The sequence below is a fragment of the Neofelis nebulosa genome, chromosome 1, assembly GCF_028018385.1.
Source record: "Neofelis nebulosa isolate mNeoNeb1 chromosome 1, mNeoNeb1.pri, whole genome shotgun sequence".
NCBI classification, from domain to species: Eukaryota; Metazoa; Chordata; class Mammalia; order Carnivora; family Felidae; genus Neofelis; species Neofelis nebulosa.
Window position 1 is genome coordinate 220,983,667 of NC_080782.1, and position 27,903 is coordinate 221,011,569.

Below are 27,903 nucleotides of genomic sequence, written 5' to 3' on the forward strand. Positions count from 1 at the left end.
CGCCCGGGAGCTGTGAGGCTGCGGGAGCGCTGCAGCAGTAGCCGCCTCAGCAGCCGCGGAGCCGCTCGCTTCACCTCCGTCGTCGCTGAGCCGCTCCCGGCCGAGGAGGCTGCAGCCGAAGCCAGGAGCCCTCAGCCCTCGCCTCGAGCTCGCCGCCGCCCTCCGAGGGCGCCCCAGGCCGCGCCATGGTGAAGGTGACGTTCAACTCGGCTCTGGCCCAGAAGGAGGCCAAGAAGGACGATCCCAAGTGCGGCGAGGAGGCACTCATCATCCCCCCCGACGCCGTCGCGGTGGACTGCAAGGTCCGAGGGCCGGGGAGGTCGAGGGACTGGGAGCTCGGCTCGGCCCGCAGGGCTACGAGGGCCCCGGGGCGGCTCTGCGCTTCGCGGTGGCGCGGGGGTGCGGGCGAGGGTCCCCGGGAGGGTCTCCGGGCTCTCCTTCTTCTGAGGCTGCTCCCCCTTGCGTGTCCGGCCGCAGCTTCTCCTTTGTAAGAAAGTGCGTGTGCAGGAATCGGTGCTTAACACGGGATCGGGGGCTTGCGAGGCCTGGAGAGAGGGATCGAAGAATTGTGCCGAGTTCACGGTCGTTGTGCAGTCGGGGGAAGGTGCGTTGGGTCGTGACTGGGTTCGTTCCACCTGGAGACCGGCGGCGACATGCAAAACAACAAAAACAACCACAGAGTTTGGCACTTCCTCCCAGTGTAAATAATGTGCCTAAAATGGCTGACATCATTACAAGCCTAAACCTCTGTTGCTTCCTACTTTCGTTTCCAGGCTGAACAGCACTTGGACTAAGTCCAGCTGCTGTAAGTCTCTTAATTTTAAAAGCATTTTCTTTACTTCCTTTTTCCACGGCCCTTCGGTATTGGCAGGTGAACTTCACTTTGGGGTCTGGAGAGGGGGGGCTGAGGAACGGGTGACGGAAGGAAGCGAAATGACGATCTTTTCAGAGTAGCCTTTGGCTACTGATTTTATAGTTAAAACAAATATTCCCGGTAAAGATCCGTAATTACTGTGTACATGTTAGTGTCAAACCGACAACTGGTTTTTCAATTATATAAGCGTCTTTATGAGGACCCCTTACGCTAAGTGAAACTAAACGGGAGAAACTTGTCCAAGTCCCTTATAAAATTCTCCTTTATTTCGCAAACTCCCCCTTTTAGTCCTAATTAAAAATCAGGAGTGGGACCATAATTGTGGTAGCTTTTAGCGGCTTACAATAATAAATCATTTAGAATACGATTGTAATTGTCTCAAGTTAAAAAGGAAAGACTCCTAGCCTATTTTCTACGAGATCTTCGGGCTGCAAAAATTCAGTCCTCTAGAAATTAGCTGTAGAAGTTACTTATGCTGCACAACTTACTTTTTCCTTAGCATTTTTCAAGACGTGTTATCAGTAGGGCACACTTAGTTTTTACTTAAAAAACAATAATTGTGTGCCGGTGTGAGTAATAAGTTATTTTTTTTATATGGTTTAGTGAAAGTTACTATTGAAAAATATGGCACTGACATACTATAAAAAATTTGAGATTGTGTGAAGCTGGATGTGCCTGTACTTATTTTTTGGGAATGTTCTAGTTAAAAACAAAAACATCAGGGGTTGATTTTTAAATGACTGCCTTGCCTTGAAATAGGAACAGTGAACTGATTCCCTAAAAGGATTAAGAGTTTTGGTATTGGTATTGTTTTTCTGAATCCATTGCAAACAGTCTTGGTCTTAAAAGAAAATGTTTGGAATGCACAGAGGATAATTCCAGTAGCAAATTATTATCCTAGCTCTGTGTTTATTTAACATTCATTGCACCTAAAATAGATTGTCAAGTGCCCTGTCATAACAGTCACAGTCTCAGATACATATAGAGATTTTAATCGTATTATGTATCTTTTAAAAAATCCTATAAATAAATATAATTCCTCCCGTTTAAAAAAAGGGAGGGAGAAAGCATCAGATGATGTCACTTCAGAGAGCTTTTCTCTGTTTCTCTGTACTGAAGGAGATTTGAAACTCTGGATGAACGACAGAATTAATTTGCTAGGCAGCTTTAAATCTGACTTTTAACATTTTCTGTCATTTCTGAAATGTTAACTTTGTTTTCAGATTTTCAGAATTTCTCGCAGTTTCACCATACGCTAATTTTGTTTTCCCAGCAGTTGTGAAAAAGTAGCCATTGGTAGCTCTGTGCTTTGTTTTCTATTTTCTTTTTCTATTTGCTTTCTATTTTCTTAGATCCTATATCTAAATAAAAATACTTGAACTAAGCTGTGAGGGCCAGAGTATTCCTTTGTAACCACACAGCAGTCATGGATGAATAGGCAGATAAAAAAATGACTAATTCTTTTTCTAGCAATAAGCTCAAAGACTTCTTTTCTTCAGTGAGTGACAAAATATTGCTCTACATTAAAAGTAGAACCCGTATAATCAGTCACTTAACGGTAAATGAAGACTTTGCTTAGTAATAGACGTTGTGAAAGAACTTCTGATCTGCATCTTAGCTTGGGCTGTGATTACATAATGTGCTCTAGCTCCTTGGGGTGACTTTACCAGTAACCACTGGTTTGACTGCCCAGATTCTGCACCGAATCAGCCTTCCTTTTTTCCCCCTGGGGCATTTCCTTGCCTGCCTGGTTGGTTGAGAGAATCAAGTAAAGCTAATTATGGACCAGAACTCCTGAACAAGACATTTTTAATACCTTTAAACCCTCCTGGAACTCAATGTCCAAAAGACATTTGTTTCTCAAAATGTACAGTTAAGGGCCACCTGCCCTGATGTCATTTTGGATTCTGGTTAAAAAATGCAGGTTCTATTGGTTAGAATCTACCAAAGAATTCTGATCTCTACCATCAAGAATTCTGATCACTCCAGCCATCTGTCTTATGTAACACACATTCCAGTACTTTAATGTTGCTTCTGTCTTTTGCTGTTTCTTTAGCTCTTATTGCAGGTTCCATTGCCCCATTTTTCAGTCTTGTCTTTGCAGTAGCTGTCAACTCCCAACAGCCATGTCTCTTGATTATCTCAACTAGCTCGCTATTTACTATTCTTAATGTTTATTTATTTTTGACAGAGAGAGAGAGAGAGAGAGAGAGCGCGCGCAAGCGAGCATGAGTGGGGGAGGGGCAGAGAGAGAGGGAGACACAGAATCTGAAGCAGGCTCCAGGCTCTGAGCCGTCAGCACAGAGCCCAACGCGGGGCTCGAACCCACGGGCCACGAGATCATGACCTGAACTGAAGTCAGATGCTCAGCCAACGGAGCCACCCAGGCGCCCCTATTTACTATTCTGTCACTACATTTTCCCTTTAATTTTTCACCTTCCTCTGCCTGTCCCAACTGTCACAAAGCTCAGAGATAAAGATACAGAAATAGCAGAGTATGACCTCTGTTCTGTGTAACAGGTGAATTTGAAATCCCATGCATGTTTTATGTTAGGTGCAGCAATTCATTCACTTACATTTGTGTCTATAACTTTGAGCCTTGGAAAACTGTTATATATTTGCAGATATGAAAGAAAATACTTAATGTACTGAGTCAGAAGTCCCAGTTTTGTCTTTACATAACTGAGCTTGGGCTTAAGTTTTTCATTTTCTTTATCTGTTTGATGAGCGGGTACAGCCACATGGTCTATAAGGACTCTTCCAGTTTTACAATTTGATGAAGATGTTAGGATTACATAATTATATTTGGCAGGAATTAAGTTGTTTTAATTGTGAAAAATAACAACTAGCTCCTCACCCTAACCAGGCTGTGCCCTTTCTTCTTCCCCATGTTTAGCATGTTACATTCCTTCTTCGTATTAAGTAGCAGTGGGTCAAAGAGAAAAGAAATGGACCAAGGTTTTATGTAATAAACCAATTTTTTATTTTGGGTTACCTCACCAAGAGAGTGCACCCACATGAGCAAGGGAGGGGGCAGAGGGAGAGAGAGAGAGAGAGAGAGCGAGGGAGGGAGAATCTTAAGCAGCTCACTCTCAGCTTAGAGCCGGATGCTGGGCTCAATCCTAGGACGCTGTGATCATGACCTGAGCAGAAATCAAGAGTCAGACACTCAACCAACTGAGCCACCCAGGTGCCCTTTGGGTTCCCTCATTTTAGAGCAGTAGTTGGTAACAGCTTTTTTGGTAATGCCTAATTATGAAACACCTTTCCCAATATCAAAACTCCGAAAGCTTAAATTTGCTTCATAGGTATTCCTGCCGCTGTACTGCTGAAAAATAGCATTGCCTCTCTTCTGCCCTGCATTGTAGTTGTAGATGCAAAAGGGGAGAAAAGGAAACTGCTTGTGTGGGAGAGAAGATGGGGCAGGATGGAAGTGGGAGAAAAAGTACAGGACCACTACCCCAGTTAAGTTCTGAGTTACCCATTACAGAATGGCTATTTGGACTTAGTTCTTTACACTTTCTGGTGTTTCCTGTTTGCATAAATAGGACTAATGGGCTCAGTAATTTAGCTTTGTGGTGGTGGTGGTGGTTGGTTTTTGTTTTTTTGGTGCGGATGAAGGGGAAGGAGGAACATAAAATATATGACATTTACTGAAATAAATGTGTTGACCTTTAAAGAAGAGATTGGGAGCTTGGTTGTTTTTAAAGAATCTACATATCATTACCTAGTTGTGTAATTTAGTGCTTGTAAACAGTGGCCAGTAAAAAATTTATAGTCCTTAACATTTTGGTTCTCCAAGAGGGTATTTATCGATAGTTGAAGTGTGAGGGTTTAATATTGGGAGATAAATTAAGTGTCCCCTGTGCATACCACATGACTTGGCAGGACTTGACCCCTCCTTCCACATGCCTCTGGGGTTGCTGCTGCTACTGCAGAGGGTGGACAGGGTTGCATATTGCGCATTTGGAGGACAAATTTACCTGCCTGGGGTCTTCACAGTGTCACCTTAAACATATTTTGTCTGTACTAAACAGAAGCAAGTGTATCATCCTTAGCAAAGTAAGCGCATCAGATGTTGTAGAATTCAAATTCAGCTCTGCCATATAAGTGAATATAAGCATTTTTTTTTTAACCAGAAATATCTTTTAGAACTCATGGCACAGGCTTAATTATAGTTGATTTAGAATTTAACTTATAAAGTTTTCATTATATATTACTAAAGCTTGACGTGCTTTAAACTAAATGTTCATTGAAAAATGTAGTAAGTAGTAATTCTGGGACATTTTATTTCTCCTTTTCTATCATATCATAACTTAATATCTAGAGTGCCTATTTAAAAGCATTTTCTTTTTCCAAAAGGAAATACTTTCTGAATTCATATTATAACTAAAGCTACTTGGACTGCTTTGTGTATCATAGTGTCAATAGAGGAAGATCCAGAAAATATTTATGTCTTTTCAAATACAGAATCGGTGAATTCATCCTCTTAAACCTTTTAGGTAAACTGTAGGTACCTTTTAGGTAAACTTGGCAATTCTTATTAGAGCTTAGACTGAGGAGTTAAGGAATTTGCCATCAAAAGGCTTTTTCAGGTCATAACTCCTGCCTGTTTTAATACAGGATTTGACAGTTCTGAGTTTCTCAGGTGGTTTTTGTCCAAATGATATAGAAAACAGTCACACTGGAACTAGGTTTTCAAGAAGCTTATGTGCAGAGTTATTTCCTGGCTCTCTTATTTTCTTTGCACAAAACTTAACAATGAATGTCTTTTACAGGGTAGATGGCTAAAAGTTTAGAAATTTTAGTACAGATAGGACCCAAAGAACATCATTAAAAAATCATTTAGTTGTGATTATCCCCTTTAATTAGTATTTATGATACATATTCTTAATAGCTTTAAAGATATCTACAATATAATCGCAAGTGAATGAACAAAATTATTTTAAACAGTTGAATATTTTTTTTTAAGCCCTTTAATTGATTTGAGGGGAAAAACAATTTTATGAAGTATTTCTATAATTCTGTCACTTGGGGAAAAATCAGGAAAGAATGAACATAGGCTTTATTCTTATGCAGAAGAATTTTAGTCTTGAGTTATAGAAATGAAGAAAGTATTCTTTTTTATATGCTAAGAAGGATATTCTGATTTTTCACTTAATGTATTATCTTTTAATGTTGATAAGGTTCCCACAGTAATTATAGGACTTAGATCTAGTGTGTGTGTGTGTGTGTGTGTGTGTGTGTTTGTGTGTATGTATCAGAAGAGAAATTAATGTTGAAATAAAATTTGTGTAAATGCCTGAACATTTTCAAGTTAAATATCTAGGAACTTTATTTGAAAATTGACACTAATTATGGTGTTAGATATTGGAGATTTAAAAATATTTGCATAAACCTTTTTGGCATAGTTGAATTTCATACTTTAGGAAATGAAGTGTTGATGGGTTTTTGTATATTTGAAAGTTTGTTTTAATGCCAACATTATTATTATTATTTTCTATTTGAGAGAGAACTCTCATGGGTATATGTGCATGTGGGCTCAAGTGGGAGAGGGGCAGGGCAGAAAGAGAGAGTGTGAGATAGAATCTCAAACAGGCTCCTAGCTGTCAGCCTGATTGGGGCTCTGTCTCAGGAATACTGAGATCATGGCCGGAGGTGAAATCAAAGACTCAGACTTTAACCAACTGAGCCATCCAGACAACCCCTGGCGAAAATTATTTTTAAAAGTTTGTCTGTTTCCCAAAACACCTAAGTGGCTTAGTCAGTTAAGTGTCCGACTTCGGCTCAGGTCATGATCTCACAGTTCCAGGGTTCAAGCCCTTATGGGGCTCTCTGCTGTCAGTGTGGAGCTTGCTTCAGATTCTCTGTCTCCCTGTCTCTGCCCCTTCCCTGCCGTCTGTCTGTCTGTCTGTCTGTCTCTCTCAAAAATAAACATTTAAAAAAAATTTGTCTGTTTTGCAGAACATATTAAGATTAAAGCCTAAATCTTGAATTGTTTACTCTGCTTTAAATATGATTATTATGTTTAAAATTATTTAATACAAAGCCCCAAAAGGTGAGTTGCATTGTTAAATAAATTAGTTGGGGGGCGCCTGGATGGCGCAGTCGGTTAAGCGTCCGACTTCAGCCAGGTCACGATCTCACGGTCCGTGAGTTCGAGCCCCGCGTCAGGCTCTGGGGCTCTGATGGCTCGGAGCCTGGAGCCTGTTTCCGATTCTGTGTCTCCCTCTCTCTCTGCCCCTCCCCCGTTCATGCTCTGTCTCTCTCTGTCCCAAAAAAATAAATAAAAAACGTTGAAAAAAAAAATAATTAAAAAAAAAATAAATTAGTTGGATCACTGTAGTGTCCAAAAGAAGACCCAGCTTTGTGTTGGGAAAAATGATTTCCAGAGTCCCGTCTGTCTGCGTCTGCATTTCTTAAAATTCATTTTCTCAGCCAACCTTTTAGTATTTCTGTTCTGCTATATACACTCTTCTATCAGTTTTTATCTTTTATTTTGTAGCTTTCGTCTTCAATTTATTTTTTCCTTGCTTTCATCTTAGTGCCAAGAACATTTCCCAAGCGAGACATCAGTATTAGCCAGGACAGTGATAGACTCTTTAAGCAGAGATCGCAAACTCAACACCTCCTGGGCCCAAGCAGATAAATTAGTGAAGCTGGGCTTTTTACCTATTAAACGGTTAGAATATTCTTCATTTTCATTTAAAAAAAAAAAAAAGGATCCAGTGTTGTTTGATTCTCCAGTTTTTAAAGGCAAGGTAGAATCAGGGTTTTTATTTGAAACCTGAGTTTTAAATATTAACAACTAATTAATACAGGAATTTCAGGCAAGAATTGACAGCTTGACATGGGCCACTGTTTTAGTCTCCTTTATAGTAGAGAGCAGGGCTGGCAAATTATGGCCCATGTGTTCAAATGTGGCCTGCTGCCTGTTTTCATATGGCCCATGAGCTAGGAATTATTTTCACATTTTTAAATGGTTGAGGGGAAAATCAACCAGTTTCTCCCTTTTGCCCCAGTATCCTCACTCAGTAAAGGGGTACAGATCAGGAAGCCGTTGAGTCTAGTAACTGAGAACTCAGACTAGGCAGTTCTACTTTAGGATTTAAGTCCTATCTCTACTAGCCCTTACTGTGATACTCAGCTCTCTATGTCTCATTTTCTTCTTCTGCAAAATGGGGAGTATGATAATCTGTAAAAAGTTTATCACTGTGCCTGGAATAGAGTGAGAGTAAGACTCCATAGACATTAGCTGCTGTTATTACTACTACCATTACTGTCACTTATAACTACAGCTGTCACAGGGTTTGGCATTCCTCAGATTATTAAATAGCTATGTGATGTGAGACCAGATGTAGCATCTGTCTAGTTTTCCTGTTTGCTTTGATTCCACTTTGCACATGTCACTTGTTTTAAGGAAACTTACCTTAAAGATTTCTAGAAGTAAGATTTAAAGATAGAAGTAAAGTTAACGAAGCAGGGCAGTTACTAATTTCAGTTTTGTTTTGTTTTTTTATAGACCAGTGCCCCACACCTAAAGCCATTTTCAGATAGGGTGAGATCCTACTGGCAAATGTTAATGTTGTAATCTGGATCTGGTAACTTGCGCAAGTCAGGAAACATCCCCAAGACTCAGTTCCCTCGTTAGTAGGATAGTGTGGTGACACTGGCCTTCTAGAGAGTTGTTGGGATGAAATTAACAATACTTGCTACATAGAAACTTAAATGTTAAGGCATTTCCTTCATCCCTATCTATTAAAATAAAGACCCACTTTTCTTTCTCATCATTCTTGTTCTGGAATATTACTTCTTGTGTTTACTGTTATTGTTTATCTCTATGTCACATGTCAGTTACATAACAATATTGTTATTAAATCACGCTCTCCAAGGATTCTGATGAGGATTCCTTTCTATAACATAAAACCCTTAACCTTCAGTAGTTGTATTCATTTTCCTGCGAAAGTGGGTATTTTCCATCACATAAAGGATGTTAATAGAGTTTTATAAATTTAATTTGGGGTTTTACCAAGTAATACTTTATTTTAAAATGCAAATAATCCTGCCCTATCACAGAGGAACCCACTTTTTAAAAATCACACTATAATTATATTCATTACAATGCAAATTTTGAGTGTACAGTTATGTAACTTTAAACATACGCACCTGAATAACAACCCAATCAAGGTAGAATGTTGCTGTCAACTCACAAAGTTCCCATGTCCTTGTAGAGTCTCCTCCTCTCCCCTTAGAGGCAACCACTATTCTAATTTCTATCTTTGAAGATTAATTTGAGGCAATTGGGTTCACTCTGGCTTCTTACGATCTTTTGTTATCAGAGTGGCCACTAGGCTACACTCTGCCTTTCTGAAAATTAGAAAAGGCTGCCCTCTGTGGTTTTGGTGAGCAGAGCACAGACTGGATTCTGGCTTCACTGATCTCCTTGGCCCTGTATCCTTGTACTCAGAACAATCTGCCCAGCTGTATACGATGATCCTAGCTCCGTGTTTCTATAAATTAGTGGTTCTCAAACTTTCTGGTCTCAGGACTCTTTTGTACTCTTAAAATTTGTTGAGGATCCCAAAGAGTTTTTGATTAATGCAGTTTATATCTATTGATATTTACTATATTAGAAATTACAACAATATTATTAACTTAAAATAACAATAATAAACCTATAAAACATTACCATAAATGACAATTTTATGAATACTGAACTTTTCCAAATAACCAGAAAAACTTTTTAAATTTATATTCAAGTCAGTTAGATGGTTACAGTGTAAACTGGTTATAGTGTAAAATAACCAGAAATTTTTAAGAAGGGTAACACTTTTACATTTTTTCAATACTCTACTGAATAGCTTAGTAGAAGACTATTAATAATAGCTGATTCTCACATCCGCTTTTGTGGTCAGCTTATTGTGCTATCACACATTCAGCTTCTGGAAAAGTTGACTATACACTAGTCAGAGAGTGAGAATGAAAAAAAAAAACAGTGTCTTAGTTTTTTTATGAGAATAGTTTTGACCTTGTGGAACCCCTAAAAGTGTCCCTGGACCACATTTGGAAAACTACTCTCCATATTTGCTTATGCTGCTGTTCATAGTTTTTGTTTTGTTTGTATTTTTTGCAGTTTTAGCTTATCACCTACTGGCTTCCTTATATGGAAAGTGAATATTTAGCCTTTTCTATATATTAACATATTACAAACATAGTCTATTCTTAAGGTATAGTTATAGTAATTTCTGGTTAAATTGATATTCTTTCCTTTTATTGTAATTGACATAAACATCATTTACACCTGAGTAATGTAGCTTTATTCTATTTCTTTTCTCATACAAAACCTTTTTATTATCCCTAGAGTTTAAAAAAATGTTTATTTTTGAGAGAGAGACAGCAAGAAAGACAGAGGATGAGTGGGGAAGGGCCAGAGAGAGAGGGAGACACAGAATCTGAAGCAGGCTCCAGACTCTGAGCTGTTAACACAGAGCCCAATGCGGGGCTAGAACTCATGAACTGCGGGATTGTGACCTAAGCTGAAGTCAGGCACTTAACCAACTGAGCCACCCAGGCACCCCATTTTTCTTAGATTTAATCATTGTTTCTTGGGCCAAGGAGAGTTGCTTAATTTTCTATGTATTTATTGTTAATTCATCTTCAGACTCTGACAGCAGGTCCTGCCTGTCTGTATTTACAGACTTACTAGGTAACTCATCGAGTTTTCTGTTTTTCTTGGTGGTATTCCACTTGTCATTCTTCACTTTTGCCATCCCAACTGGTTGTACTCTAAGCATGTTGCTATACAAATATCCAAGAGTAATTATTATCTTAGAATTGAATTGCCTTTGTCTTTATTCTGTGTTGGATCTGCAGTTGTATGAATCTGAGAAAAAGTGTCTGAAATCAGTTTTTTTAAAAAACTTTGCTTGTCTGAGAATCTTTATCCTCACATTTAATTGACAATTGGTAATTTATTTGGGTATAAAAATCTAAGTTAGCAATTTTCTTTCACCGTTTTGATGGCATTGATTCATTTAACTTCTGGACTGATGTCATTCTGACTCCTGGTTCCTTATACATGACCAATTTTTTTTTTCCCCTCTAGAAGTTTGGGATTTTTGTCTGTATGTTTTTGGCTTTCAAAATTTTTATTGACATAATTTGTTTAATGTCATTCATTTCCATTCTCTGGCTTACAGTTTATTAATTTGCTTATCCCTTTATTATTACTCTGTTGAGCTTTCAGGAAGAAGTAAACATGACTATTTAACTGGAAATCAATAATAGGACTTTTAACTCTGCTGTCTTGGTAGCATTTTAAAGATTAAAAATGGATTTTATGGTAATAATAGCTAATAATGGAAACCATTATTATCTGCATTATTATCAGCACTATTTTTTAAAGTAATCTTTACACCTAACATAGAGCTCAAACTCATGACCTCCAGGTCAAGAGTCCCATGCTTTTCCGACTGAGCCAGCCAGGTGCCCCATATTAGCATTAGTTTTAAGGTCAGACAGGATGGCCTAGAAAGATAGATGAGGCATCTTCTGGTTTCCCTCTATAAAGTTCTAAAACTGTCTCCTTCATGAGTTATTTTAGAAAGCTGGTTTTGCTTTGTGGCTTTATTACTCTACTTAGGTTCCATTTTTAAAAAAAAAAATTTATTTATTTTTGAGAGAGAGAGAGGGAGACAGAGAATCCCAAGCAGGCTCTGCACTGTGAGCACAGAGCCTGATATGGGGCTCAAACTCATGAACCATAAGATCACAACCTGAGCCAAAACTAAGAGACAGATGCTTAACCAGCTGAGCCACCCAGGTGCCTCAGGTTTCATTTTTATAATTAATATCTTGCCTTTTCTATTTATTTTGAAATGTCTATATGCTGGTAAGCCTGACTTATTTTCCTTTGTTGTTTTTGCTTTGTGTGCATAGGATTTTAATACTTTCTGTTACTGTCCTTTGTAATTTGATGAGCAACAGAAAAATCGTATTAATTTTCAACATAATAAATACAATACTACTGTTATAATAGTTAACACATAGTGCTTAATATGAGTGTGCCTCAGTTCAAATAAAATTATGATAGCAGAATTCTGAAGAAACTCGGGCTAAGTCATTTCTGATTGGATATGAGGATTATCCAATTATTACCTGGTGTCACTTCACTTATTATCAGTGTATTTGCATAAGCTATTTAGTCAGGTGGTTTACATAATAGCCCCATGCTTTTCCTTCCCTAAGATGTACATGGAGTGAGATGATATTCAGGCCTTACTAGTTCTGTGATAGTACACAAATAATTTCACTTAACTTCTCTGGACCTCATTATATGTATCTGTAAAATGATGTGTTGGACTAAATGACCTTTCATGGTACCAGTAGATCTTTTCTTTCTGAAAACTGTACTGATCACGTTTTCAGAAGCATCTACTTCATGGCCAGACACTATTAGGAATTTAAAAATTACTAAGCATCCTAGCCTTCAAGAAAGCACCTAGTACAGCTGAGAGAGACCAACCAATTGTGTAAACCAAATTAGTAACAAACCTATTTAAATGTTGCAAAAAACACACACCCCTGGACCCTAGAGCTAGGAGAGTGGTGTGGGATAAGGGAGCAAGATCAAATGTGAGTGACTACTGATGTATTGTGCGTGTATTTGGTGCTAGGCATAGGTTCAAAGCACTTTTTATGTGTTCATGCTAGACAAGTATCTCTCATCTCAAGAACTGGAATTTTTTTCCAGTAATTTTGTCTAACTTTAAAAATTCTAAACTTGGACAGAAGATTTAACTTTCTACATTTAAATTATTTGATGCTTTTAGAAAAATATAGTTGGAATTTTCTTACCAAGAGTTCTGCATTTTAAATGGAATTACTCATACTTGAATATGAATATGAATTATCTTGTTGAATGACTTTGACATCCAAGATTTTTACAAAAATGAGTCCAGAATGAGTTTGCTTCCCCCCACCCCCAATCTTGACACTTAATTTTATAATGAGTTATAGCAAGTAGAGCATTCCTATCACACTTTTACTTTGAAGAAGACAGTTGATATTCTTATTAGGAGCAATATGAACTCATAATTCAGCCAGTGGCAGAAGAACTCTATCTTGACCACTTTATCTGTCTCTGGGAAAGCCTATGATTAATAGTAAATAGCAGTTGTGGATAATGCTGTTGTTTACAAACGTCTGGTTGTTACTGTTAGTGTAGGCTTTTCTTTTGACTACTCAGTACCTTTTGATCTCACTTCATAAAATAGAAAATGCTCTTCAGTGGAGATTGAATAAACACTGAAGAATAATGAGTACCTTTAAAATACGTAAAAAAACCAAAAACAGAATAGAAAATGTTTAAGGTATGCCTATATTAATATTCTGCTTTGTGTTAGATACTCTGCTTGTCCTTAATGATATAAAGTGATTAAGTTGTGATCCAGCACTAAAAGCATTTTATAGCCAATTTTTTTTTTTTAGTTCTGACCTATATATATTTTTTTAACCCAGGCCTGTACCAATTTATATAATGCCGGTAGTCTGGTTCAGATTTCATAATTTTTTACAGTAGTTAAATTATTATAAAGTGGCTTAAATTTTTCATTTTTTTTGTTTGTATTGCTGCTCATGTATTGTTCTAGGATTTATTCACAAAAAAAGACATTAATGAAAATCTGTTTTGTAGACATTGTAATTTTCTATTAATTTTGCACTTTTTAAACCTCTCTCTAGTTCAAGTACAAAATAATGCAGTAACTTTATTATCCGTCTAATGCCAAGCACTTAGAAAACTCTTCCTTTTTATGTGCCAGACACATTTGTCATGTGGACTTTATCATCATAGTTGAGATTATAGCAATCTTACTTGAAAAGTACGTGAAAAGCATAATTCAGATACTAATTTAAATGAACAAGACAAAATGCAAACAAATCTTTGATATTTTTATAGAATTTAGCTTCTTAGCCATAGATTTTGTGTTCTACATATAACAGACTATTTAGCAATAGTGCTATAAATAATGAGCAGACTGCTGGATCATGTCTTTTTTTTTTTTAAGTTTTATTTTATTTATTTAGAGGGAGAGAGAGGGCCAGCGGGGGAGGGGCAGAGAAAGAGGGAGTGAAAGAGAGTCCCAAGCAGACTCCCCACGTGGAGCCTAGGCAAGCCCAAGCAGAGCTCAGAACTCAGGAACCATGCTGAGATCATGACCTGAGCCAAAACCAAGAGTTGGCCACTCTACAAACTGAGCCACCCAGGTGCCCCGGATTGTGTCTTTTTGATTCTTTCATATGCAGGAAAGAAAACTAATGTAGGAGTCAGGTGAATAGAACATATACAAATAGTAAATGAGTGGCACTGGTATTCTACACAGCAGTGATTTGTTGGAGCAATCACCTACATAACTTTTGTGGTTCTAAGAATATAGGTAGGAAAGCATTTTTGGAAAATGCTTTGTCTGTCATTTTAGAATTCTTGCTTGAGTAAGAAGCGATTTAATTTTCCCCTCTGGTACTGTAAAATCTTTTTCCAGTTGGCCTTTTCAGTACTGTTGTAGATTGCTTTGTATTGGCTTCAACCCCAGTGGATACTTGTTTCAGCTTAACCTTTCCTAGCTAAATTAGATGGTGGCAGGATAATAATAGCTGTCATCAGTTGAGCACTTACTGTTTCCTACATACCAAGCTGTGATCTAAATGTTTCACATATATTTCGTCATTTAATCCTACAACAACTCTGTGAGATAGGTGCTATTATTAATCCATGTTTATGATGACATAATTGATTCAGAGAAGTTAAACTTGTCCACCTGTTTCCCATCCTCCAAAATTCTGACATTTTTGTCTGCTGTCTTTTCATTTTTGTCTTCTCTTACAGGTTTATATCTTTTCCAGCTTCTTTAGTAATCATTTACTTGATTCTGAGGAAAAAACCCTGTCCCGTTCCTTGCAAGTTGGGAAAGGAGAGGAATTTGAGTTTACTGGAGTATTATTTGCATACTGAAAATTCAGCCTTTTTAGGTATACAGTTGTGTTAATTTTGACAAATGTAGTTGTATAATCATCACAGTCAAGATGCAGAATAGTTTCTTTACCCCAAAATGTTCATACCGCTTCGTAATTCTTTCTCTCACTCCATTCCTATTTCCTCTTTATGTAGTTTGCTTTTTCCAGAATATAGATGGTATTATACCTGTAAGTAGCCTTTTATCATTCTCATTGTCTTTATATTTTCTGGGAACTGGGTGTTGTCTAGAACAGATCTTTCATTCCTGTAGTTCTTGGTCCATGATTTTATCTAGGCTTGTTCAGTTCCAGCTCTTCTCTGTTACCACTTTTGGTTTGCTGATACTATCCATATCCAGATTTATTGTTTATAGGAGAATTCCTGTTGTGTCATTTAAAGCATTGGGGTTTTTTGGTTTTGTTTTAAATTTTATTTTGTTTTAGAGAGAGACCGAGCAGGAGAGAGGGGCAGAGGGGTAGAGAGAGAGCGAGCCAGACTTGGGGCTTGATCCCACGACCCTGAAATTATGACCTGAGCTGAAATCGGGAGTTGGAAGCTTAACTGACTGAGCCACGTACGTGCCTCAAGCATTAAGGTTCTTTATTCACCATACTAATTCAGTCTGAAACTCAGAAGTCAAAATCCTTTATATAAGGAATGGTTTAGACTGGTTGTTTTATAAAAATTGGTTCTCAGAAGGAAGCACACCTAGTCAGAGTAGGAAATGAAGATCAAGGTTAAAAACTAAGCAACACGGTAGAAAAGAATATGGTATGTTGGCCTTCAACTGGGGAGAAAAATGATGAGAAGTTGAGAAAACTAGAACAATGAAGAGAAACTCATTTGTAAAAATTTGAATCATTAGATTCTTTTTAAAAATGTTGCCAGCTAATTCTGTATTTTGGAAAATAGAATATAGGCCAAACACATCCCTGGGCAGCTGGCCTGTGTAACTCTATATTTATCTATATTACTAAATGTGTTTTAAAAATGTACATGTTTCTAAGTAACCAGATCTATTTCTGCAGGTTCAGTAGTTCATGCTACTTTGAGTTGAATAAACTGTATTGATTCTTGTCCCTATTGGTCTCGTTGTTATACTTAAAGCATTTTTATGCCTTTTTTCTTCTCCTTTTTCTTCTTCTTTCCTTTTCATTTTTCTTTTCTTTGCTTTCTATGGTGATATAATTTTTAACCCTAGGAGATGTTTTCTTCTTTAGTATTCTGGTTCCTAAAGCTTTGTTATTGCATTTGCTATAATAAATTGCATAATAGTATAAGTGGGAGCTTTGGAAAAAATGTCTCTTCATTCATCCTATAAAGAAGTCTCAAATGGAAGTGCCTGAGGATGTGAGGGGATTCGTTAGTATAGGAACAGTATAAAAATTATATGAAAACCCTTGTGTTTTGTCTGAGTTAAGTTGATAATGGAGGCACATTTACTGAAGCCTCTTAGGGAACTGACTGAGGTGACCTAATTCTTAACTAATTGAAGTACCAGAACAGAATTTACCCTTCATTTTGCATAAAATATAATTTGTTAAGTAATTTTACTTCATCATATGATGATAAGATTTATTTGAACCAGAAATTAGTTCAGTGAGAGAGCGAGAATGCTTCCAAAAACTGTCTTTCCATACTGCTGTGGAGGGATGATTATAGGCCAGAGTGTGCTTCAGTGTCTTCATTTATAAACTGGGGTAAAAACTTGAGGTTTTAGGAAGATTAATGAGATGATAATTGTACAGCACCTATGGGAGCTCTTTTACCTCATCAGCATAATTTAAGGTGCACCAGTTTTATTGCAGTACAAGGGGAGGAAATGTCTCTAACTTGTTTTAAATTAGGCCAGGTAAACTTATATACCCTGGCAAGGAAGCCCTTGTTCATGGGTGTTTCCCCTTTTTTTGTTGATATTTTTGTTGTTGTTGCTGTCCTTTAATTATGAAATAATCCAAGCATAGAAAATCAGAGAATGTGTAGTACCATTTGATATGTTTTTAAGTCTTAAATATCATACACTGGTAATATCCAACTTACCTTTTTTTAAAAATTGGGCATTATGTTTCTGAGATTTATCTCAAAATCAACTATGCTAGTTGATTTCATTTTGATTATTATTGTGTGACCCTAAATACTTTATTCTCCACTTGATGGACATGTAGGTTATTTCTAATGTTTTTCTTAATTGACCATTCTGCAGTAATCATTTTTAGACCTTTGTGTACATGTATAAAACTTTATCTAGGGCCATATTCCTAGGAATGGAATTGCTGGGTTAGAGGATGTGTGTGTGTGTGTGTGTGTGTGTGTGTGTGTATCTTCAATTTTATTAGATTCTGCCAAATTGTTCTCCAAGCAGTTGTACCTGCCAACTGTATGAACATTCTCAATTCCCATTACTCCACCCTTTTCCTAGCATTTGGAAAGCATTAGGCTTTCTCTATTGCCTGGTATTATAAGAACTTGTTTGATTTTTTTTTTTTCTCTGCACTTTCCATATTGAAGTATAATTTGCATGCAATAAAATTTGCCCATTCTGTGTGTATAACTTGATTGAATTTATGGTAATTGCATAAAGTTGTATATCCCCCACCATCAAGATATGAAACATATCTGTTACCCTAAAAAATGCCCTTATATGCCTTCAATTTCCCTTCACCAACCCTTGGCCATGGCAACCACTGAGCTACTTTTTGTCACTTATATTTGCCTTTTTTAGAATTTCATAAAAAATGGAATCATGCAGTAAATAATCTTTTGTGTTGGATTTGTTTCACTTAGCATATTTTTGAGGTTCAATATGAAACATACCACAATTTATTCCTCATTTAGTGGGTATTTGTGTTGTTTCTAGTTTGGAGCTATTATGAATAATGATGGTATGACTAGTCACATATATAAATCTTTGACTCAGTTGATCTTTAATTACTGATGTTCAGCAGTTTTGCTGAACTTTAATTAGTTTGAATTATTTTTCTTTCTCAGATTTTCTAGACAGTGATATCATTTACACATAAGGATAGTTTTTCATCCTTTCTTTCTTTCTTTCTTTTTTTTTTTTTTAATGTTTATTTAGTTTTGAGAGACCTCAAGCAGGGGAGGGGCAGAGAGAGAGGGACAGAGGATCCGAAGTAGGCTCTGCGCTGACAGCAGGGAGCCCAATTTGGGGCTGGAACTCACGAATTGCATGATCCTGACCTGAGCTGAAGTCGGATGCTTAACTGACTGAGCCATCCAGGTGCCCTGATAGTTTTGCTTTCTTTTTTGTAATCTTTAGATCTGTTCTTGTGCTTGTCCGTTGTGTACTAGGTAGGATGTGTAGTATAATGTTAAATGGAAACATTTGGTTTTAGTGAGCAGCCATTATAATTCCCTGACTTGAAATATTATGGTATAAGTCTGAAGTTTCACCATTAAATATGAGGTTTGCTATGGGTTTTTTATCATTAGCCTTATTTATGTTAAAGAGTTTTACCTCTTGGTGCACCTGGGTGGCTCAGTTGGTTAAGTGTCTGACTTTGGCTCAGGTCATGATCTCATGGCGTGTGAGTTTGAGCCCTGCATTGGCTCTGTGCTGACAGCTCAGAGCCTTGAACCTGCTTTGGATTCTGTGTCTCCCTCTCTCTCTCTGCCCCTCCCTTGCTTGTGCTCTGCATCTCTCTCTCTGTCCCCCTTTCTTGCTTGCGTGCTCTCTCTCTCTCTCAAATAAACATTAAAAAAAAAAGGAGTTTTACCTCTTTCTAGTTTGCAAAGAGATTTTATTATGAATAGGAGTTGGAGTTTGTCAAATGCATTTTTGACCTATTTTGAGATGGTCATGGGGTTTTTCTTAAATTTCATATATGTGGCTTTGGGCTTTCTCTTTACAGTGTTAATTTAATCATTTAAATGCACTTTTAATGATCACTTAGATTACAAACTTTTCTGTCTTCAGTATGTTTTAATCCTTTCTCCATAATTCAGATTGTAATATGGAATGTCATTTATCTGTCATGAATAATGTTAATTTTGACTGTAAATTGCTTAAGGTATGAGCCATGTCTTAATCACATTTGAATTTCCCACGGGATCTAGCACAGTACATTGCAAATAACAGGTCCCTAATAAATGTTGAACTGGGCTAAGTACTTAGGGCTGCTTTCCTTTGCTAAATAGCCACACTCTGTTATGTGTCATGAATTCTTATGTTGCCCCCACCCTTCATTATCATGCTGGCTGCTGATGTAACTCTTATGGGTCATTAGAAAAGTAAATAACCAAGCTTTAAAAACAAATCTAAATTTCATTCACTCATCAAATATTTGTTGAGTGCCAACCAAGTACTAAACTTGGCTTGGAGCTACCAGTAATGCAAAATGAATATGAATGGATACTCACAAGAACCTTATAGCCTAGTAGGGAGAGAGAAGATCTGTATATGAAATATTCTAATGCAAGGTAGAAAATGATCACTAGAAATTAAAAGGAAAAAAAAGATTAGATGGACTTTGAAGATCTGATAACTCTTCTAGGAAGTACATGACTGTGGTGCATGGACATGGATCTATAATTTGGCCAAAGACCCTTAGTTTCTGATTAAAAAAAAATTTTTTTTTTAATGTTTATTTATTTTTGGGAGAGACAGAGAGCATGAGCGAGGGAGGGGCAGAGAGAGAAGGAGACATAGAATCTGAAGCAGGCCCCAGGCTCCGTGCTAAGCTGTCAGCACAGAGTCCAACATGTGGCTCAAACTCACGAGTGATGAGATTATGGCCTGAGCCAAAGTTGGACCTTTAACCAACTGAGCCACCCAGGTGGTCCTCCATTCTTAGTTCTTGTACCTTCCCCACCATGTTGGACACTCAGCCATACCACATGTGGTCTTTGGAGATGCTGTGCATTCTGGCTCCATGATTTTATTCATTCTTTGCCCTAAATATAATTCCCTTTAACTCTGTCTTCCGCGTAGGTAATGAGCATTTGTCCTTCAACATTCCACTCTAGTATTGTCTCCTCTGGGAGCTCTACTCCAAACACTAGCATCCCTTTTTCTGTGTTCTCCATTTTTCTGTTAGAACCCATATCATGTTTATGTTCTCTTTGTATATTTATTTTCCAGGCTGATCTGAATGATCTCTTTCTTGGCAGAGGTTATTTACACCAGTGCCTAGTACAGTTCTTGGCACCTAGTAGACATTTATAATTTCTTAAAATTATTGTTTGCTGACCAGTTAAAAATGATATATCAAAAGGCCTAGAAATTTGTCATCAACTTGACATTTGGGGCTGCATATTCTTTTACAAGTGGCAGCCCATGCTCTTTGGGTATTCATTTATGTGCTACTAGAGAAGGGAGTCTGCCAAGCAGGGTGGATGTTGTACGTACATTTGACTGTCTCAGCAGCTGATACCAAATGTTTGGAAATGACTGTTGCCATCTGTCATTTTCATCCCCCCCACCCTGCTTCCACCCTAAAATTAATTATGCTAGGAACTGTTTATTGTCTCCTTACATATTTATATCAGACAGGGGCTCAAGCAAAATACTAGACTTTATCATTCAAGTTTTATAATACCTTATGACTCTGTGGAATTCTTAAAGCTTTCCGTTCACAGATGGAATATCTTCCATGATTTGATAAATTGCTCTAGGCTTATTCTTTTTACACACTATTTTGTAGTGCACTTGTGTTAAGTATTTGTACAGTACTTGGACAAGTTCACCTACTACAGCAAAGCGTAACGCTCTCACAGTGTTTGATCCAATCTTTAAGTTATAAGGCATTTGTTCTATATTGTTAAATTCTGTTTAAAACCTCAGTTAACCTAGGCACACACTGTCTGGCTCTAAATTGTTCTTGGTTGACTGGGACGTCTGGGACTGGGCTTTTTCTCAGTAGTGTCATGTTGAAATTTCTCATCTTAGCATTGAAAACATAACCTTGACTTTCATTCTTTCTTGGTTGTATTCTTGCTTCAACCATATCTAGTATTGTTCATATAGTTTTTCTTCCTTTTTATTTATATTCCCTGTATTTATCTGCAGAGGTGTGGGTCAAGTCTACTTTCTCCCTTAAGCCATCCTATATTCAGTTTTCCAAGTAAAGATCAGAGTCATGTACTTGAGTGGCTGTACATACATACTACTAACTAGAACATCTTTTATTATGTTGGTTTCCAGTCAATTGGAGCTTTTCTTTTGCTGTCTGTACTATGTGTCTTGAGCCATGAGTTAGATAACACTAGCAACTAATCTCGTTTGTCACCTTTTTGACATTAACCCAGGTACAAATCAGAAATTAGCTGTAAATCTGTAGTGACAGAGTAGTGGAACTGAGTTAGAAGGGCAAAGGGAGTATTTAAAGGACTGGATATTGTGACCCCAGATGGCGTTCTAAGGCTAAATTATTTCCTTGAGTGGATCAAAATAAAAATTCTAACTAATTGTATGTCTCTTACCTTTGTAAGTTTTTCTCTGTTGAATCTTTCCTCATTTTTCTACTGCTTCTATCTTAAAAATGAAAACATTTGTCAAACGGGGATGTTTTTTAGAGTAGGGCAGTGGAATTATGGGATTATTTATGGATAAGTTTGTCTTATTTTTTAAGACTCCAGTTGTTTAAAGAATTTGTTTCATATTATTTGTTCTGTCCCTTATTTTCCTGTTACTTTTTCTTGTGTATTGTTAGGATTGCCTTTATACCTGGTGTGAACTATTAGCCATCTGTAGCAGGCTAATACATAATTTTACAGTATAATGTAATATACACTGAAGTTATAGTATAATGTAATATACACTGAAGGCTCAGTACCATAATACTTCATGACGAAGTTGTGTTGTAGCCTTTCCTGAATTTTTAAATGTTAGAAGATATTTTAATCACCAAAAGTTGTGCACAGACAATAGAAATTATAGACTATGTTATTGTTCTAGAGGTATGAGTAGCAGAGGTGTTGAGAATTAGAATAAAAACCCTCCCAAGAGACTGATGGCTCAGCTTGAGTGGCATTGTGGTGACTTCTGGCACCACAACCTAATAATTCCTGGGTTGATTTTGATTAAAGAACTGAGTCTTTATATCTTGGTTTATAAAATGATAATCCTTTTTAGACTTCTTTCGATCCTGACCTTTCTATGATTCTCACTGGATATATGATACTGACCATTTTTGGTCTTTTTCATATTTTAGGACCCAGATGAAGTGGTACCAGTTGGCCAAAGAAGAGCCTGGTGTTGGTGCATGTGCTTTGGACTAGCATTTATGCTTGCAGGTGTCATTCTAGGAGGAGCATACCTGTACAAATATTTTGCACTTCAAGTAAGTGGAAAATGCTAAGGACTTTTTTGCCTTTCCTTCACATGTATTAGAAAATTGGCCCAAATTTGTTCTAAGCCTGCACTTTTTGTCTGTGGCCTTTAGCCAGAGTGGTGGTCCTACTTTAGAGTTGTGTGTAAAAATCTGAACGTTAAGTTTGCTGAGCCTTTTGGAAAGTCACTAAAAGCAGAATAGTGTTTTGAAATGTTGCTGACTAAAGAGTATAGATTATTGGATGATTTTTCAAAATTGACTAACCTTCATTTTCCTACTATAATTAGTGGCTAAGGTGTAATGTTATTAATTGCCAATTGAGTAAATACATCAGACAACATCACATGTTGTCTTGTTGATAGACTATAACTTGATACTCAGTTTGGACTCCCCTACAGTAGCCTTTGCTCCTGGGCACTGAATTCACTGGCACCACATCTCTCTGACTCTTTCCCAGTTTTTGGTTTCTCTTTAAGAATTGCGTGACTTCAGCAGTGATGTTGAAGTAATTTAGGATGAATGTTGTTTTATAACTTGAGAGTGTTTAATAGTAATCCTAGTGGGTTAAGACATGAGATTTTTCTTCTCATGATACTCATGATTTATGATCTGTGTTTTGTGATCTATTTCTCTTGGCAATAATTTCATAGGTTTATATTTTCTAACATTTTAAAATTTGGAGAAACTGTTGGCAAATAGATTTTATTAAAATAATGAAACATTCTGCCATAGTATGTATACATTTCATGTTCATTTTCTATAATTTTCAAGAAAATTGCATGTTGGTAGACATTATTGAAATACTAGTCATCTTTTTCAATGCCGTTTTTTTTTTTTACAAGAATTATATTTGATGTAGAAAAAAACATTTTGCAATTACCTGTCCAGAGATATTTTTTTGCCTTAACATATTGCTTGTTACATGCTCCTACCTAGTCTTTATGTAGATTTTTTAAAAACAATCTTTATAGTGGTTTCTCTAATCTGTTAGGCTGCCTGTTATTTTCCACTTCATTGTAATACATTTTAAGAAAAAATCACAACTACTTGTATTCCTGTAAAAATTACAGAAAAACGACTCCTTTTTTGGCTAAAAGAAAAATCATTTAGTCAGTGAATCATATCAAAAAGTTTTAAAAGTATATTTCAGAAAAAAAACATTCATTTCTGAATATATTCTTTTATAAAAATAATGCCTACAGGTAGAAGTAGGCCTATGTGTTTCTTCAAATTTAATTGTCACCAGTTGAATAATTGCTTTTATATTCTATTTTTGTCGACTATAAAAAGTAAAGGAAAAATCAGCTGCTTTTCTCCTTCTGAAACAATTTTTTTTACAATACTTCAAATCCCTGTCTTAAAGAATGTGTTAACTGTGTAATTAAACTGTCTGACTTGTCATCTAAAAGTAAGAGTTTGCAAGCAAAATGCTATTTAGATAAGCTGTGGCAGCTTAAGTAATGCTTACATTTAAAAACCTATCTCCCTCTGAATTGCTGAAATAGTGTTTAAACTCTCTATAGCCAGATGACGTGTACTACTGTGGAATAAAGTATATCAAAGATGATGTCATCTTAAACGAGCCTTCTGCAGATGCCCCGGCTGCTCGCTACCAGACAATTGAGGAAAACATTAAGATCTTTGAGGAAGATGAGGTTGAATTCATCAGTGTGCCTGTCCCAGAATTTGCAGATAGTGATCCTGCCAACATTGTTCATGATTTTAACAAGGTGAGTCAGGTGTCTAGAACTGTAAAAAGAATGCACGTTCTTTAATTTGTGCTTTTTGCAGTTTTAATTTCAGTATTTTCTGATTTATTCTATTTAGAGTTTACTTTTTACTTAAAAAGAAAATGGACTTGGGTTTCTTCTTCCCTACAAAATGCCCTAACATTTGATGGATTTCTTTATCTGAAGCCGACCCTCAATGGACTTGGCCTTCTTCCATGTTAACTTTTCTTCCCATGGCTGTGTTTACCTTATGGCTGCTTCTCCTTTGCTAGTAAATTGCTATTTCTTATGTGCTCTCATTTTCTTAGATAAGAGGTGATTCACGCTCCCATTTCTGTGTAGCATTTTCCAATATTAGTAATCTTACTTCTGTATCATTTTATTAATCTATTTTTAAGTTCTCATTTTACATTTCCCCCTAGTTTTGAATATTGTTATGCAATACAAAAAAGGTGAAGTGAGAATACAGTGACTATCCCAGATCCTCCACCTATTTCCAAAATTTTATCACATTTTCTTAATTTCTTTTCTCACATTTGACACTTGACCCCTAGACACTTGAGCTGTTGTCTCTTGTACATAACGTCTACATAACCATATCATTTATTACCTCTAAGAAAGTGAACATGATAATATGGTATTATTTAATATCTAGTTAATAGTTATATTCCCCCAATAATTTTTTTCCCAAGAATTTTTTGTTTTCTTAAAAAATTTGGAAGTTTACCTATTATCTGTGGATTTTGCATCTCTGTATAGTTTGCCAGTTTGAACATTCAGGCATGTCACTGAATTGAGCTTTGCAAATATTTCATGCCTAATAAATACAACTGATAAGTGTTTATAAAGTAGTTTGAGAAATTACATATCTTCAAGGTAATAAGCCTATCCAAAGCAAATAGTAAATAATAACTAACACTGAGCTCGTAGAAATCAAAGTGTTTACATGATTTAATTGAACTCCTGTTAATCCTCAAAACCATCCCATGAGATAATCCTTCTCAACCACAGTCTCATCTGAACCACAAGAACACGGAAAACCATTTAACTGACTGTTATTTCAGTTTCTCTAAGGATGGTAGTAACTAGTAGTATTCTAGATGCATAGGACAGAAGTTAATTCTTACATGTAATGGATGGATACCTTGGAGGGCATTGGGGTTTACTACATGTGAGGAAACTGATTATATCCCTTAATCAGATGATAAGGCTATTAATTTTAATAGTTTTTTGTTAATCACTTATAGAAACAAACCCCTGATAAGAATTTTGTTTACTAGTAGTGATAATTTTTCCTCTTTCAATACTACCTTCTGTTCCTATCCCACCAAATACTTCATTTGTTGAAATGCAAGTGATGTACACATTCTAAAGCCAACCCATTTTAATGGTACAAATTATTCTTAAAAATCAGTTGCTATGTTACAAATATTAATCTAATGAAAATTTATCTTTTTCTTTCCAGAAACTCACAGCCTATTTAGATCTTAATCTGGATAAGTGCTATGTGATTCCATTGAATACTTCCATTGTTATGCCACCCAGAAACCTACTGGAGTTACTTATTAATATAAAGGTATGAAATGTTCAGATATTTCTTATTAATAATGCTGTTATCTTAGAATTCATGGTTGAGATATTAACCCTGTAAGTGCCCATCTTACTGGAAATACAGCCAAGAATTTTATAAAGAGGAATTAAGATGTGTGGTTTTGGGTTTTTTCCTTTTTATATTTTGAAATAAAATATAATTTCTTAAATCATATCTTTGTTTTCCTAATGGGCCAGATAATCAGTAATAGACTTTTAGGAAGTACGATCTGTGTTGCAAACTATTCAACTCATAGACAATATGTAAGCAAATAGGCATGATTGTACTGCAATAAAACTTTATTTGTAAAAACAGATGGTGGGAAGTAGTTTGCAAACCTCTGTTGCACACATTTCCTCATCTGTTCAATGTATGTTTTGAGGTATTCATAGAATTTATTTTCCAAATGTAGGCTGGAACCTATTTGCCTCAGTCGTATCTGATTCATGAACACATGGTTATCACCGATCGCATTGAAAACGTTGATCACCTGGGTTTCTTTATTTACCGACTGTGCCATGACAAGGAAACTTACAAACTGCAACGCAGAGAAACCATCAAAGGTAATACTTTTTACTGTGCTTGCAGCAAAGTTTGTTTTACTTCGTTGTGTTGAACCTAGATTTAGATGTAGGCTGATATTGTTATCATATGCTTCCACGAGTGAGAAAGTAAAACTATATTGTATCACTATATAGTATTTCTAAATTCCCAGAGAATCACCTAAATTCTAAATTCACTCTTCTCAGATAGAATAGGTGAATGTGAAATGTCAGTGCCTTGAGATGTTGTCAGCTCACGTTCCATGTAGTCACCCAGTCCAGCCTTCCATCCCGCCACTTTGGTTCAGTGACATTGTGTGAGAGTTCTTATCCAGAAGGTCTCTAGAGGAGCTCTTCAGGTGTGTGCTCAGGGATCTGGATTCTAAACAGAGAGTTTGCCTTTTGGATCACGTTGAAGATAATCATAGTCAGGTTAGTTAGAAGGGAATTTGGCTAAAGAATTAAGAGCATTGACAGAAGTAATGTGGCTTTGCCAAATCATTTAGCCTTTTTTTTTTTTAAACCTGAAAAACAAGAGTGACAGTATCTCCCCCTTTCCTTTCAAGATCTTTGTAAAAATAAAATGAAAGTACATGTGACAAAGCTGTAGAAAGTAAGAAGTGCCACTTGAATCACTGTGGTGTGATTTCTTTGGAATTGTGGCACCTAGTAAAAGTGCTTTCCTGGCTTTTTGTTAGCACCTTAATAATGTTCTCTCACCTTGGATGATGAGTCACCTGAAACCTGCTTGATTTCTTACATTTTAAAATTATCTTTCTAGCTGATATTTTTTTTAAAAAGCCAGACTTACACGTATAATGAAATACACCCTCTTTAGTGTGCACGTCTGAGTTTCAACAAATCACCACCACAGTCAAGATATAGAACATTTCCACTACAAAGTCATAAATTTATGTGCGGCATTATCATTGTTAATAAGATCTGTGAAGATACTTAGTTCAGACGAGAGAGACAGATTATTTTCTCCAGTGTTAAAAAATCAAACCATAGAAGTTCATGGAATAGAGTATAATATTTCTGTATATGTAAATAATAACTATGAAGATTAATATGAATTACTAAAGAACCAGAAATTTAAAAACTTTTCCCTCCAAACAGGTATTCAGAAACGTGAAGTCAGCAATTGTGTTACAATTCGGCATTTTGAAAACAAATTTGCTGTGGAAACTGTAATTTGTCCTTGAACAGTCAAGAAAAACATGGGAGAAAAATTTAATATTGCATCATAACCCCACCCTTTGTATTTTGTGCAGTGATTATTTTTTAAGATCTTCTTTCATGTAAGTAGCAAACAGGGCTTCACTATCTTTTCATCTCATTAATTCAATTAAAACCATTACTTTAAAAAAATCTTTTCTTCTTTCCAAGTGTGGTGTCTTTTATCTTGAATTAGTAGTTGTATGAAGTCATAGATAATAATACACCATAGATCTTATGTGTTAGGAAGAATTTAAATTTCTTTAAATCATTTATCCAGATTTTTATGTTTGAATTATGCATTTTCCAGAGGAGGGGTTATCTAAAGAAAAATCATATATATGCATACGTTAGAATGGACCACAGTGACTTATTAGTAGTTGTTAGCTGCCCTGCTACTTAGTTTGTTAGAGCATTTGAGCACACATTTTAATTTTCCTCTAATTAAAATGTGCAGTATTTTCAGTGTCATATTTAACTATTTAGAGTATGATTTCCACCTTGATGTTTTAATATCCTAGACATCTGCTGTAATAATATTTTAGAAAATGTTTGGAATTTAAGAAATAACTTGTGTTACTAATTTGTATAACCCATATCTGTGCAATGGAATATAAATATCACAAAGTTGTTTGACTAAAA

The 27,903-nt window shown here is 36.3% G+C and overlaps 1 protein-coding gene across 1 annotated transcript; it reads left to right on the top strand.

Moving 5' to 3' along the window:
• Positions 1-27,903, top strand: ITM2B (integral membrane protein 2B). Its single transcript, XM_058685457.1, has 6 exons — positions 1-302; positions 22,061-22,189; positions 23,704-23,910; positions 25,376-25,486; positions 25,914-26,064; positions 27,163-27,903. The coding sequence occupies exons 1-6, from the start codon at positions 186-188 to the stop codon at positions 27,246-27,248; spliced, it is 801 nt and encodes a 266-aa protein (XP_058541440.1). The 5' UTR covers positions 1-185; the 3' UTR covers positions 27,249-27,903.

What these genes read in the sequence shown, in the direction of transcription:
- ITM2B (XM_058685457.1), top strand. Translation starts at nt 186, where the DNA reads ATGGTGAAGGTGACGTTCAACTCGGCTCTGGCCCAGAAGGAGGCCAAG. An exon ending in CCGTCGCGGTGGACTGCAAG is followed by an intron (nt 303 to 22,060) that starts GTCCGAGGGCCG and finishes TTCATATTTTAG; the next exon opens with GACCCAGATGAAGTGGTACC. An exon ending in ACAAATATTTTGCACTTCAA is followed by an intron (nt 22,190 to 23,703) that starts GTAAGTGGAAAA and finishes AACTCTCTATAG; the next exon opens with CCAGATGACGTGTACTACTG.